Below are 13,982 nucleotides of genomic sequence, written 5' to 3' on the forward strand. Positions count from 1 at the left end.
TGTGTACAGAAACACTTTGCTGAAGTAAAAAGAAAAAAAAAACACTTTTATTGATATTGTTGTATTGGTGCACTGTTCTCCAACTCAGTCAGCAGTCTCGGCCTTGTCAAGAAAACACGTGGGGGCAAGCAACCACCAAGTTTTTCGCAGCGGAGCTGCAATATTATTCATTAATTTCGTTGATAAGATCTAGCCGATCTACATGCTCACAACGCGTCACGCTGCGACACGATTTGAGCTTGTAGATCTGCTATTTTTTGGCAAATGTTCCGCCCTGGGATAATGGATGTAGGGGATATTTTGATTATCGTGATAATATCATAAATCGCTATTTCTTTGGTCACAATAATTGTGATATGAAATGTTCATATTGTCCCATCTCTAATTACGTTCACACTCAAACGTTTTGTTTTTTCCCTGTGTTCCAGAGTTCCATATACACCTCGTCTGACTCCTGGGGATCCTTCTCTCAGCAGGCTGGATACAGCGTACACTGCCCTATGCAATCTGGAAACCAGTAAGTTTATACCCAGTCAAATCCACACATTGATTTTCAACTACATCATTCCAAATAGAAATGAATCATGGTTCAACATTTGTGTGTTCTATTGGCCTGATGCCGACTGTTTGGTCACATGTTTGCCTATCCCTATAACAAGCTGGCGTGCGATCGGTTGGCATAACTGTCAAAGACACCAGAACCAACTCCTTGTTTGTTGTGAGTTGTTCTGGATAGGAACATCAGGTAAAATACTGTTTATTTTTACATGGGTCACAACCCAAAGTGGGGTCACTGTCTTTTCAAGATTTATATTAACATCTTTAATATGAGTACACAACTATAAAAAAAACCATTGGTTTTGTAGCAAGGCGCTTTTGAAGATTGTAGCTATGGATATGCCATTTTGCCTTCCCTTTTTCAAGTCTTTCGTGCATTTGTGCAAATATCCATTATTAGGCTAGTCAATCTGAGGTTTGACCCAAAAGAAATTGCAATAGTAATGGTTCAAGGTTTTTTATGATCCTTAGGGTCATCCAAAACACATGTTAAAAATCTACCAAAATATTCTTAGTGGATCAAGGTGAATTTAGGGGGTTCACGTTTGGGTCCCTTCACTTACTATACAGGACAAAAAGACCTCCAAAAAAATCTTCTTTAAGTAGCATGTGAGGGGTCTAACTAGGGGTTCTTAATGATCCTGAATCCATTGCAAGAATTTGTTTTGCACGAAAAACATTCCCGGGCTAAAAAGGGACACAGCAAAACTGAACTGACCCCAGAAAAGTGATGACTCATCACTAAACCATAGTATTGGGGGTCGGTTTTAAACAAATGCTTGGAATGGCTTCAGAATCATGAAAAACCCCTAGTTAGACCCCTCACATGCTACTTAAAGAGGACTTTTTTGGGGGGCCTTTTTTCCTGTATAGTAAGTGAAGGGACCCAAACGTGAACCCCCTGAATTCACCTTGATCCACTAAGAATATTTTGGTAGATTTTTAACATGTTTTTTGGATGACTCTAAGGATCATAAAAAACCTTGAACCATTACTATTGCAATTTCTTTTGGGTCAGGCCCTTTTTTTGCTTAGATTGACTGGCCTATATGGTCAGTCAGTCAATACAGGTGCAAATCCATACTCTTTCTTAACAGCGAGACTCTGTCACCTCCAGGAGAGCCTTGCATTAATGGGCATTTGAACGAGGATGTGAATGGAGAGAGTTAACAAAGTTTATTCGAAGCTTACATTTCTTTTCTGTGACCACTGGAAATATTGTTTATGTTCCTATGATTATTGATGCACACTCCAACACCCATATTGATATTGCTAAGTGGCCCAACTTCTGTCTGAAAACACAGGCTCTAGAAATAACTCCTGAAGCTAATGTAATTTATGCTCTATTGAATTGTGATTGATTTAGTAAACTGTAAACATTTAACGGGTAATGTTAAAATGGTCTTAACGCAAATTAATTTTATTCATTCAAGGGTTATGATTTTTCACCTAGAATGTTGGGCTGTTCACAGCTAGCAAAACCTAATGGAGGCAGGCTGTTTGCTGGTAATGCATCAAAGTTGCACTGACACTAAGTCATCAACCAGCGCTAGTGGTGACAGACTGTAATAGTAACCAGATTGCCTTGTGCTGTTTGTTCTTCGTGTTCATGTTGTGGCATCAAACCAGTGCTGGCCTCCCGAGTTTAAAATCTGAGGGTGGCCTTCACTTCCTTTATTAGATCTACTTCATTTCCTGTTGTGGGCGGCCTGGCGTCAACCTTAATGTTGGGGGGGGGGGGGGGGGGGCTTATCTGAACATCTGGCAACCCGCCTCTGTTCCATAGCCTCCCTGTGAAATGAGAGGAGGTGCACCTTGCTCTTTTAAAACCTCTCTTCCCACACAGTATCATTGTTGTTTGGCCAATATGTTTTTGCGTACTGTGTGTGTATGTGTGGGTGGGGGTTAGAGCTTTGTTTTTTTGTGTACGTACATACGTACGTACATGACAGTATAACTGATTTCACAATTTAGTTTTTTCCCTCTTATTTTCTTAACCCATTTAGGCCTATTATTGAATGCTTTAACCAGTGAAAAATAGCAGATATACAAGCTCGCAGCGCGGCACCGAGTGCCGCGCTGCGAGCTTGTAGATCTGCTATTTTTGAAAAAGTCATGAAAATATGTGCAAATCTTTGAATATATTTATTTTCAAAGCGAACGTTTGTAACTAAAATTTTGCTTCTGGGTGGTCCCTGGAACTACATATTTTGAGATGGGGGTCCGTGGCCAAATACATATCATTTTGGGGGTCCTTCACATGAAAAGGTTTGAGCACCACTGACATAGTAGTCTCTCAAGAACAGACTAACTGAGCTCCAGTTAAGTGAAAAGGACCTTTTCTTTGACGATGGCTGGCCAAATTGCTGACATAGAAATATAGGTTTTTCCAAAAATCTTAGAAGGATTCAAAAGACACTTATAGAATCGTGTCAAAATTTAAATTTTCACGAATTTTCAAAAATAGCAGATCTACAAGCTCGCAGCGCGGCACTCGGTGCCGCGCTGTGAGCTTGTATATCTGCTATTTTTGTTATATTTAAAGCATAAAATATTGCGTCATAATGTGTTCAGGCCTAAATGGGTTAAGTTAGAGGAAACCCACCCACCCATGCCATGCATAGGACCAAACCGACTGCTTGATTCAGTCATCGGTAAAACGTAATCCATGGTATTATAATGTTTTTTGTTCCACTAGAGGTGTTCTGTCCTTGTGCGCTCGCTGCCTGTGGTTTCCTTGATAGCAGAGTGAAATCATGCAACAGATGACGTGGAAACTGGCTCTGTGGCTTTCAGTTTTAGTCAGAGTGGAATTCACTGGTATCCCGGCGTATTTTTCAAGACCCTTTGATCAACAAAAGGTGTGGTTTTGATGTTCGTGCTCGTGTTGTGTATGGTTTGACAGCTGATCTGAACTCATTTCTATTAGTAAATAGATTTGCACGGATATGAATACAGTCTTTAGATAGATACATGCCCTTTTTGTGTCACAAAGTTTGAAAACCACTGCTCTATATATAGTATACTGTAGCATGAATTCAATATATATAACTCTACCCTGTTTTTGGAGCTGTGTGGAACAGAGCTCCCCATAGGCAGCAATGTGTGTCCAGTCTCACAAGTGAGAACTGTCCCGTTGAGTTTGAACAGGATCTGCGCATGCGCGACACACGCACACGCACGCACACACACACACACACACACACACACACACACACACACACACACACACACACACACACACGGCTCGAACGAACACACAGAAAACGTAGCAATTAGCAAACGTAGCAATTAGCAAATCTACAAGCTCACAATGAGTCGCATCCCGGCCGAAATTGACTAGTAAGGCGGACGTACACTACACGATAATCGGGGCATTTAATTACCCTCCCGACAGTCGGGCTGCCTCCGACTGAAAGGGGCAGCAGACAACCACAATCACTACTACAATATTACCGCTGACGGCGTCGCGCGCAGCAAATACCGAAGCGTTGAAACGGCACATCTGCACGTAGACAGCGCGAGCCCCAGACAAACACACTCCCAAGAACAGGAGCGCTCCACCTTGTACACAAGCACATAGTAGCCTACGTCCTTTATACAGTGCTCCCCAGACCCCCGCACCAACACAACAGTGACCACCGAATGCATGCAACAACGGCCAGAGAACCCACATAGCAAACAGGTTTGGCCCGAATCCGGCTGAAATCCGGCAGGTCTGGCTGACTATGGCTTGTGTGCCACACATCTCCAACTAGTCATCCCCTTAGAATAGGGATGCTGGGGTTTATTGATTGAATGCCAAGTATAAATGTTTATTTTAATGAAAGATTTTGTCCTAATGAAAGATTTAAGGGAGCCTCCGCACACTCAAAAGTGTGCAAAATCATGTTCTTCATTTTCAGTTAAATAAAGTGCAAGCTTTTGGTCATAGACCTTCTTCAGGCATGCAGCACCTCGATGAGTGGTGGTCCTTTCACTATTAATCTGTCCTATAGAAGCAGACATTTTCTCAAGTTATATGTTTGTTATGCCTATTATGGACAGTATTATTATTTCAAATAATAGTAAATATGCTACATTTGCATAAAGCAAGTATTTGTCTACTCCCATCACACACACAGATCTAGAAGACATAGAATGTAAAAATATAGATCTAGAACACATAGAATCAATCTAAAAAATATAGAACTAGAACACATAATTTATAGATCTAGAACACATAGAATTCATAGATCTAAAACACATAGAATCAAAAACATAGATCTGGAACTGCTCAAATTCACAGCTCCACTTCGAACCGAGGTTTGATTTTTAAATAAAGCCAAGGTACTTTTGAGTAAGGCAGTGCAGCCTTGGAAGACAAGGCAGCTATTGATCCCGCTACGGAGATGAGAAACCGCTTTTCATTTGGTCTTCTGGTTGCTTCTGACATTCGGTCAGGTGCTTTTTCACGCGACTGTACTTTGGTCTTATCTTTTCCATGATGAGAGTACACAGCCAGCTACCGTTCATTGTGGCTGAGGCGAGCTATGCTCTCCGTACAGTAGAGAAGTAATTAATTTAATTAGAGATGGCCCACAGATGCTACTCCTCACGTGACCTGTCTGAACAAGCAGAGAGTGATGTGATCACACCACCAGTGAGGAGGAAATGTGAATGGGCCCGCCGCCCGTGTCCAGCATACGTCTTACACACAGAGACTGACCAATAGATTCACTTTCACACACCATGCAGTCTTTGGCGTGAATATTGATGTAGGGAGGGCCTAGATGTCACTGAGACCAGATGAGGTTCATTTAGAACAAGGGTCTTCAACAGGGGGTCCGGGACCCCTAGGGGGTCTTCAGAGTTACTACAGGGGGTCCTCCAAATCTTTGTGATAGAAACCTTTTTTCTTTTTTTACATTAACCGATTGTCCTTATTCTGAGAACTTTAGCCATATATAGCTAAATAGCTAGCTGATCTACAAGCTCACAACGCCTCGCGCTTCTGTGAGCTTGTAGATCAGCTATTTTTGGCAAAGAGCTTGAGGAGAAAAAGAGTGAAAGGTCAAGTTTATCTATACTATAATTTTGCGAATGTCTGAGTGTCTGAGTGTCACAGCGTTTCTCCTCGGTGGCTGGAGCAATTGATCTGAAATCGCATCACCATAAGCATATGAACACACCTGACATAACTGTGAAGCCCGTTTGTCACTTTCACAAATCGTATGCTGTATATTAGCATTTTTATGGTGTATCTACTATCTATTCTGCAACTAGCATGAGGCACATCTATTCTGCATCTAGCTTGAGGCAAAATGTTTAACCAGCTCTGTGTGTGTGTGTGTGTGTGTGTGTGTGTGTGTGTGTGCAGGCAGGCGGGTGTGTGTGCAGGCGGGTGGGCGGGCGGGCTGGGGGGGGGGGGGGGGGAACAGTATCTCTGTAGCCATTAAACGAAACGGGTTTCTTACATTGATGCTCCTACATCATGCAAGCACCAGTTAAAGTTACTTTCCATCCCTCATATACTGTGTGCACAGTGCACATCCCATAACCCACACACTGCACATCATTTTGGAGCTCATATCTTTGAACGGGTAAGGGCTAGTTAACTCATTTAGTGCCACCCCTTTCACCACTAGAGGGCGCCCAGTGGCCAGAGAAAATCCCATAGAGATATGCTGGTATATGCAGAAGCCCTGCAGCCATGACTTGCCTGAACACTTTCCTTTGTGCATGACTGCATGTACAGGAAGAGGATGAAGTTAGCTTGAAGTTAGCTATTGGCTACCAAGCATTTTAGAAGCCTTATTTTCGTCAACTTAGCCATGATTAAACCTTGCACACCTCATGCATGGGAAAAAAACAGAGAAGAATGAGCTCTGAAAAATCCAATGCAATCCAGAGTGGATTTGTGCAGTTTGTTCACAGCTTTCAAACAAAAAAATCCGATTGGAAATCCGTTCAGGCATTCTTGAGATAATCGGCCTTATGTTTTACATGTAATGTAAACAAAAATGGCTGCCCTGTATGTTAGATGGGGTTGTATGGGGGTGGAACATGCAAAATCGCGATTGAAATCATGTTCACCAGATTTGATGGGGTCCAAAAAAAAAAAAAAAAAATTCAAAAAAATTTTTTTCAAATTTTTTTTTTTTTTTTTTTTTTTTTTTTTTTTTTTTTTTTTTTATCCCGAACTTGTTCGGGATAGGCACCCTGTGATACGATCATATATCCCGAACTAATTCGGGATAGGCACTCAATGAGTTAAGTATTGTTTATTAAGTATTGACGGTTCAAGTGGTTAAATAATTATCTGAAAACACACATTTTCATGAATCCAAAATACACTGATGTATGATGTATGTAAAAAAGTACACTATATGGAATCTATAAACAGGTTGTGGGGTCCCTGATAATGTTGAAGACCCCTGATTTAGGCGGCGTACACACTGCGTTTTGGCAACGAGAATTCCTACTAATATATACAGATAGCCCTACTCTACGTTGAGCCTTGCTTGCTATACATCAAATACTATCCAAATCACATATATGGTCATTGGGGGTAGGCAAGTGCTACGTTAAGTGCTATGGCATGGGCCGAGGTAGTGTCTGAAGAGGTGAGTCTTCAGACCACGGCGGAAGCTAGGGAGTGAGTCTGCAACAGGGAGTTTATTCCACAGTTTGGGGGCCAGGAGGGCGAAGAGTCTAGGACGAGTGGATCGTTGTCCTGGGGTTTTTAGCGAGGGTTCTGTCAGCATCCCTGTGTTAGCTGATCTGTGTGAACGGGTGGGGTTGTAGGGTTTGATCAAGGTATGGAGGTGCCATACCTTTGGCTGCTTTGAAGGCCAGCATCAGTGTTTTGTACTCTGTGCGGGCAGCAACCGGCAGCCTTTGGAGGGAGCAGAGAAGGGGGGAGACGTGAGAGAATTTTGTCTGGTTGAAGACCATTCGTGCTGAGGCATTTTGGATCAATTGGAGAGGCTTAAGTGAACATGCCGGGAGGCCAGTGAGGAGAGAGTTATAGTAGTCAAGTTATGATATGACTGATGTCTGGATGAGGAGCTGGGCTTACTCCTGGGTGAGGAAGGGTCTGATCAGTGATCATACGAATGTTATAGAGTGTGAACCTACAGGATCGGGTGACTGATGCAATGTGTGCCTTGAATGAGAGCTGGCTGTCCAGGACCACTCCAAGGTTCTTAGCAGTTGGAATCTACAATCTACGCAGCCACAACACTCTGGAATGCTCTACCAATAAAGCCCTGAAAGTTCTAAATTCCCCATTAAAGTTTAAAGCTGACCTAAAATCATGACTCCACCTAAATTCAAATTGGAGCTAAATTGCTTTGTCATCTACTTAGTAATTGGATTTGACCAGAAACTGCAATTTCTATAATGGAAGGTGGCTTGTACTTTAGATGGGAGAGTGTAAAGAGAAGGGAACCAAGGGCAAGCATGCAAGACATGATAGGAGTGATAGCTGCACCACAGGCACCCCTGTAATGTCAAAAGATGTGCACTGTATCATTCTAGACACTTTAGTGTCATTAATACTAGTGTGTAAGACAGACAACAACACAACAATAAATACTGGGTGTGGTTGGCACACAACACTGGGGTGTAGTTCATTTCTAATTTAATAAATATAGAGATTCACACACACCAGCCCGACTGGTTAGGTCACAAAAGCAGGCGTTCAATCTTTGTCTATGCCAACATTATGGAACACTTAACTCCTACGAATGAAGTTCATTGGAGCGACTTGTAAAAGAAGGGAAGGCGGAATGAACGCTGCCAGTCAAAGTGACTACTGGCCAATCACGACGCATCTGTTCTGGGACTTCTTGGGTGCGTTCGAATAAACAAATGACCAGAGGGCACACCAGTGCACTCAGTTCCTATATCTGAACGAATGCAGCCTGGGTTACGAAAAAACCCGCCCCCACCCTGAGTGTAGAACAGTGTGCTTCACCCTCAAAACTACTCATGCACATGCATTTGAGGATATTTAATTTCCATACGTTCCATTCCATATTTTTAAATACGGTTGGAATTATGATCTGTGTACAGGCTATAGAGTCGTCTGTGATGGCAGTACAAACAGTCCGTCGTTCAAATTGTGATGGCTGGGAGCTTTGTGTTGTTGGAATTCTGTAGATGCCTGCCTGCCAAGTCTGCTGCTGTAATAATCACTGTCATATCAACAATGGTTATACGGCTATGGATGGGGATTTCCGTTCCGTTGTTGATTGATGATTTCTACAGGCCACACAACAACCTACCTTACCTTTCTGGCAAAAGCATGTGTGAGGATCCAAGAACCAACATATTGTTTGAAATAAATATACGTAACCAGTGCAATCTTTATTCTCATCAGTGGAATAAGTCTGTGGCCTTCCTTTTAACAGTGGGTTTGGCTTAAGAAGTTAAGAATTCCTGAAACTGCTACGCTTTTCAAGCCAAATTTGCTCTAGACGTGAGGCAAATGGCCATTAGATATTTTTCTCACACTCACACTTGTGTTTAAACGCCATCTCCCTCATGCACTTCCCTCGTTAAAAATAAAGTGGTGAAATGAGAAATGTGTTTTTCACACTTTCAGAGCATAATAAATGGTTGTGGATTTTATATCAAAGGTCGACTGTTTGTCAAATCTTAATTACTTATGACAAGGGATTTAATTCACTTGTTTGATTCCAGTAAGTCACGTTCTGACACTCACATCTGATTTGAATGAATCAAGATGATGGCCACATGGTGCATTACTTGCAAACAGTACATTAAAATATGTATCTGAAAACATTGGAGGTGAGAAATAAGCAGTGCACTACATAAAAGTGGCACGAAATTTGCTCCCCTCTCTCTCTGCTTGCTGCAGCGGTGCGCTTCCATCAGGTGATCAGTGCAGTGTGTGTAGAGTCCAGAGATCCCATAGGCCGGAAGGTATGGGGCCGGCGGGCGACAATGTGATTGGTTACAGAAAAATGCACCCCTGTTTCTGAGGAGCTAACCTTAGAAAAAAGGTTGTCAATAAAGCCATTTCATGAGTTGCCAACCGTCCTGAAATACGGAATCATCCCATATTTAGAAACTAAAAGAAAGACATATATTTTTGAACTGAACGCACTCAGTTCCTAATTTGTGGGAATGGATGAATGACGATTTATATGAGGAATGTCAGTAATCTTGTTGCCCTGTTCCTCTTTGCTGCTTGTTTGATGATGCGTGAGAATGCACTGCAGCGTTGTGTCGTCACACAGGCAGTTTGTTTAATTATCTGACCCGTTATTATGGATCCCACATCAGTTCTAGGCAAACCCCGCTGTGATTGGCCAGAAGTCACTGTGATTGACAGTTCTCGTTTTCGCAACTATGCCTAAACCTAAACCTCAGTAAAATTATGCCTAAACCTAACCTTAACCCTAACCTTAGTAAAACTATGCCTGCCCAGGGAGCCAATCAAGACACAGGTGAGGCGGGTCTATCCTATAACTTTGGTGGGATCCATAATCATCACGCTTCTTCTCTGTCTGGATCAGTCAGCTCAACACGTTCACTTGAACGTCCTCCCAGGCTATGGGAGCTAAGCTCTTGGCAGGCACTCCAACTCCCTTGCAGGGGGAAATGTGCTTACACACAGCGTGTATGTATATATCATTTTTATCACAAAATAAAATATGTTTATCTCCACGCAGTCTTGACCTGGGTGCTGTCCTCACCCTATTGGTTCTCTTGAACTTAGGGCTGTCACGATTATGACATTTTACATGACGATTAATTTTCTCTCAAATAATTGCGATTAACGATTTAATTGTGTTTTTGTCGTTGACAATTACATTTCTGTTTGGCTTTTAGGCTTTGAAGTTACACATGGTAGATATGACACATAAGCTAAATATACAAAGAAATTACTTGACATATTTGACAACTTTATATTAAAAAAGAACATTGATAGTGGAAATAGCCGATCTACAAGCTCACAACGCGTCACGATGCGACGCGTTGTGAGCTTGTAGATCTGCTATTTCCACTATTTTTGACATGAAAACGATTATGACGATTATGAAAAATAATCACGATTATGTCAAATAATCACGATTAGACGATTATGTAATAATTGTGACAGCCCTACTTGAACTTAAATAACATCCTCCCCCTGATCTCTGCCACTGGACTCTGAGCCAAATCCTATGACAGCCAAGCTCAATCATTCTGAGCCTTGATCGCACGGGATCGGAGGGGAGGGGGTTGTGTGCTGTCAGTCCTACCATGGCATAGTTTTCTTTTTGCTTTCGTTTTGACAAGTATCAGAGTTCATGGTGGCACGGCAGGGTACAGCATGTGACTCATGAAGAAAGTGAAAACGTCCGAGGTTCTTGGGAAATGCTACTGTTGTCTATTAGAATCTTTAGCAATAGCTTTTGGAAGGAATCTAATTGGATTCCTGGAAAAGATAGTGAAAGAAGCGAGTGTCGCTGAGGTGAGGATACGGGAGTGTGAATTACACACTTTAGTTTGAGCCCAGGCAGTAGAGTGAAGGAAGACTGGCTACAGCTGCTATGTGTGTCTGTCCATATAGAGCATGTGGCTTGAATATGTGAGGCAGTGTCTGTGGATTTGTATCTAACAACGGCAGTGGACCACGGGAGTATGGCTGATATTGACGCAATTTGGCCTACTTTGATGTTGGAATCACAAGAAGGGTAGGAGCTACCCCTGTTTACTTTTGTCCCTCTCTTCTGTGTGGTTTCTCTCTCTTTCTTTCTCTCTCCCTCTCTCTATCCCTCTCTCTCTCTCTCTCTCTCTGTCTGTCTGTCTGTCTGTCTGTCTGTCTGTCTGTCTGTCTGTCTGTCTGTCTGTCTGTCTGTCTGTCTGTCTGTCTGTCTGTCTGTCTGTCTGTCTGTCTGTCTGTGTCTCTCTCTCTCTCTCTCTCTCTCTCTCTCTCTCTCTCTCTCTCTCTCTCTCTCTCTCTCTCTCTCTCTCTCTCTCTCAATTCAATTTCAAAAGCTTTATTGGCATGATAAAATATTTCTTACATTGCCAAAGCATACATATAACATAAAACAAAGCATAACATTGGACAAAAGTGAATTATAAACATCCTAACTAACAATAAATAATAATGAAAATAAGTAAATAACAAGCAAGCAAGATACAAAGATAACAATATGACACATTTTTATCCAGATGTACTTGGTTCTTCTGTCCACTGGCTGTCCCTCAGTTGATGACAACCCCTCACATATTGTGCAGCCAAAAAGGTGCATTTCGACTGTTCTCCCAGAACATATCGAAGTGACGATGTATTAATGGTGGAATCAAATTCGTTATATTTTTCTTTAATTTTAGGGAAGAATGAAGCTCTAATGTCTTTATATTTGTCACATTGTAACAGGAAGTGTAGTTCTGTCTCCACCTCTCCTTGAGAACAGAGTGAACACAGTCTGTCTTCTCTAGGCAGCCAGCTCTGTTTGTGTCTGCCTGTTTCTATGGCCAGGTGGTGGTCACTGAGTCTGTACATAGTCAAAGTCTTCCTCAGTTTGGGATCAGTAACAGTGGACAGGTACTCTGCAACTGTGTATTCTCGGTTTAGGGCCAAATAGCATTCCAGTTTGCTTTGTGTTTTTGTTGTATTTTTCCAATAGGTGATATAGTTTTCTTGTTGCATTTTGATAACCTGGTTGGTGGAGGTTGTTTTAGTCAGGGGAGGGTTGGTGGAGGTCAGTCTCAGGACCAACTGACTGAGGGGACTCTTGTTTATGTTCTCCTCTTGGCATTTTAAGGCTTGATGATGGTAGGAGGTTGGGTCACTCTTTTGAAGGTGCTTGTGAAATTTGAGTGCTCTTTTCTGAATGTTAATTAGGAGAGGGAATTGGCCAAGTTCCGCTCTGCATGCATTGTTTGGGGTTTTTCTTTGAGTTTTTAATATGTATTTACAAAATTCAGTGTGAACAGTTTCAATTGGGTGTTTGTCCCATTTTGAAAATTCCTGGTTTGCCAGGGGACCCCACACTTCACTACCATACTCTACCATACTCTCTCTCTCTCTCTCTCTCAATGTCTCTTTCACTCTTTGTGTACACACGCCTGGCTTTTAACCCTACATTCATCCCGTATGTCTCGACTTTGGTTTGTAGGACTGGACTGCAACTAATAATTATCTTATTAAAAAGTACTTTTATTGTCAATTAATGTAGACCATAAAATGGTAGGATAATAAGGTATAGAAATGATGTCAAATGATCGTCACATCGAGACGAACCCAAACAGAAACTTGAATATGTTTACCCAATTAGACATAAAAAGATACATTTTCATTTTGAATTTCAATCTTTATTCTTTACGTGATATATCACTAAACTAAGCTGATGTTACTTAGACCAGAGTACCTAGAAGGGTGGGCTTCTTCTTGGGTTCTCGGTACTCAGTTGCAACAGAGGCCGGGGCTTAAGGGTTGTTTTTATCATCCATGTGGTGCACAGCTGAGGGGCAAAAAAAGGTTCAGTCAACAGTAGCTAGATGTTTGCATTTGTCCCGGCAGGGTATTCTCAAGGTGTAAGAGGGACAATTCAAAACATAATTCTTCTAACTTTTTGGGGTAGTTAAATGAAAACATTTTTAGGAGTATATGCTTCTGACATGACTGATGTGTAACCCTTTGTTTGCACTGTGGTCAGAGAACAGATTAAAGTAAAATGGTTAATTGTCTTATCGGTCTTGTTCTCCCTTGGACTGGGCTGTGGACTTTTAGTATTTGGTACACATTTCCCAGTGTTAGTAGAAGTTCATATTCTGAATGAATCTCTGATCATATATTTACGAACACGGCGGCCTTACAGAAACTCCATGTTCATTCTGATGTTTGGCTGGATATCAGGGGTCTGAGATTCCGTAGAATCCAATTCCTTGATAATCTTTTATGTAATAAATGATTTACATGACACAAAAGATTTCAGAAGGTTCTTTGACCTGAAGTTGCGAAAGGTTGTGTAATGGCTGCTTCCAATGAAAAGATTATCAATCACACATGACAAAAACACCCCACTGCGCTGTCAATGTCCTAACTAAACTTCTGGAGTTATAAAACTTGAAATGAGTCACCGTCGTGGAATTTTCAGCCTGGCCGTCAATGTGTGTGAAATGATCTAAAACGGGGGTCTTCAACCTTTTCAGGCCAAGGACCCTTTAGTTGAGAGGGAGATGAAGCAGGGACCCCCAAAAAAATTTCAGAGATTCCATAATAGTTTCATCGTTTGACAGCACAGTCATCAGTGTATTTTGGATTCATGTCAGTTTGTGTTTTCAGATATTTAACCATTTGAACCGTTAATACATAATAAACTTGACCTTTCACTCTGTACTTAGTCTGCTCTTTTTCCACTCTACACAAATCCTCTGCCAAAAATAGCCGATCTACAAGCTCACAACGCCTCGCA

At 41.8% G+C, this 13,982-nt stretch overlaps 1 protein-coding gene across 3 annotated transcripts in view; it reads left to right on the forward strand.

Annotated features, from left to right (window-relative positions):
• The window catches only part of sbno2b (strawberry notch homolog 2b), a 101,941-nt gene that overhangs the window by 25,434 nt on the left and 62,525 nt on the right, over positions 1 to 13,982 (forward strand). For 2 of the 3 annotated variants that reach the window (XM_080736570.1, XM_080736571.1), the window contains exon 3: positions 429 to 517. In XM_080736570.1, the coding sequence (XP_080592696.1) occupies positions 429 to 517 (89 nt within the window). Of the gene's footprint in view, positions 1 to 428; positions 518 to 11,179; positions 11,250 to 13,982 lie in introns of those variants that run through there. The other variant, XM_080736572.1, reaches the window with a different exon arrangement.

This window comes from Nannobrachium achirus (assembly GCF_963921795.1).
Source record: "Nannobrachium achirus genome assembly, chromosome: 1".
In the NCBI taxonomy this organism is placed as follows: domain Eukaryota; kingdom Metazoa; phylum Chordata; class Actinopteri; order Myctophiformes; family Myctophidae; genus Nannobrachium; species Nannobrachium achirus.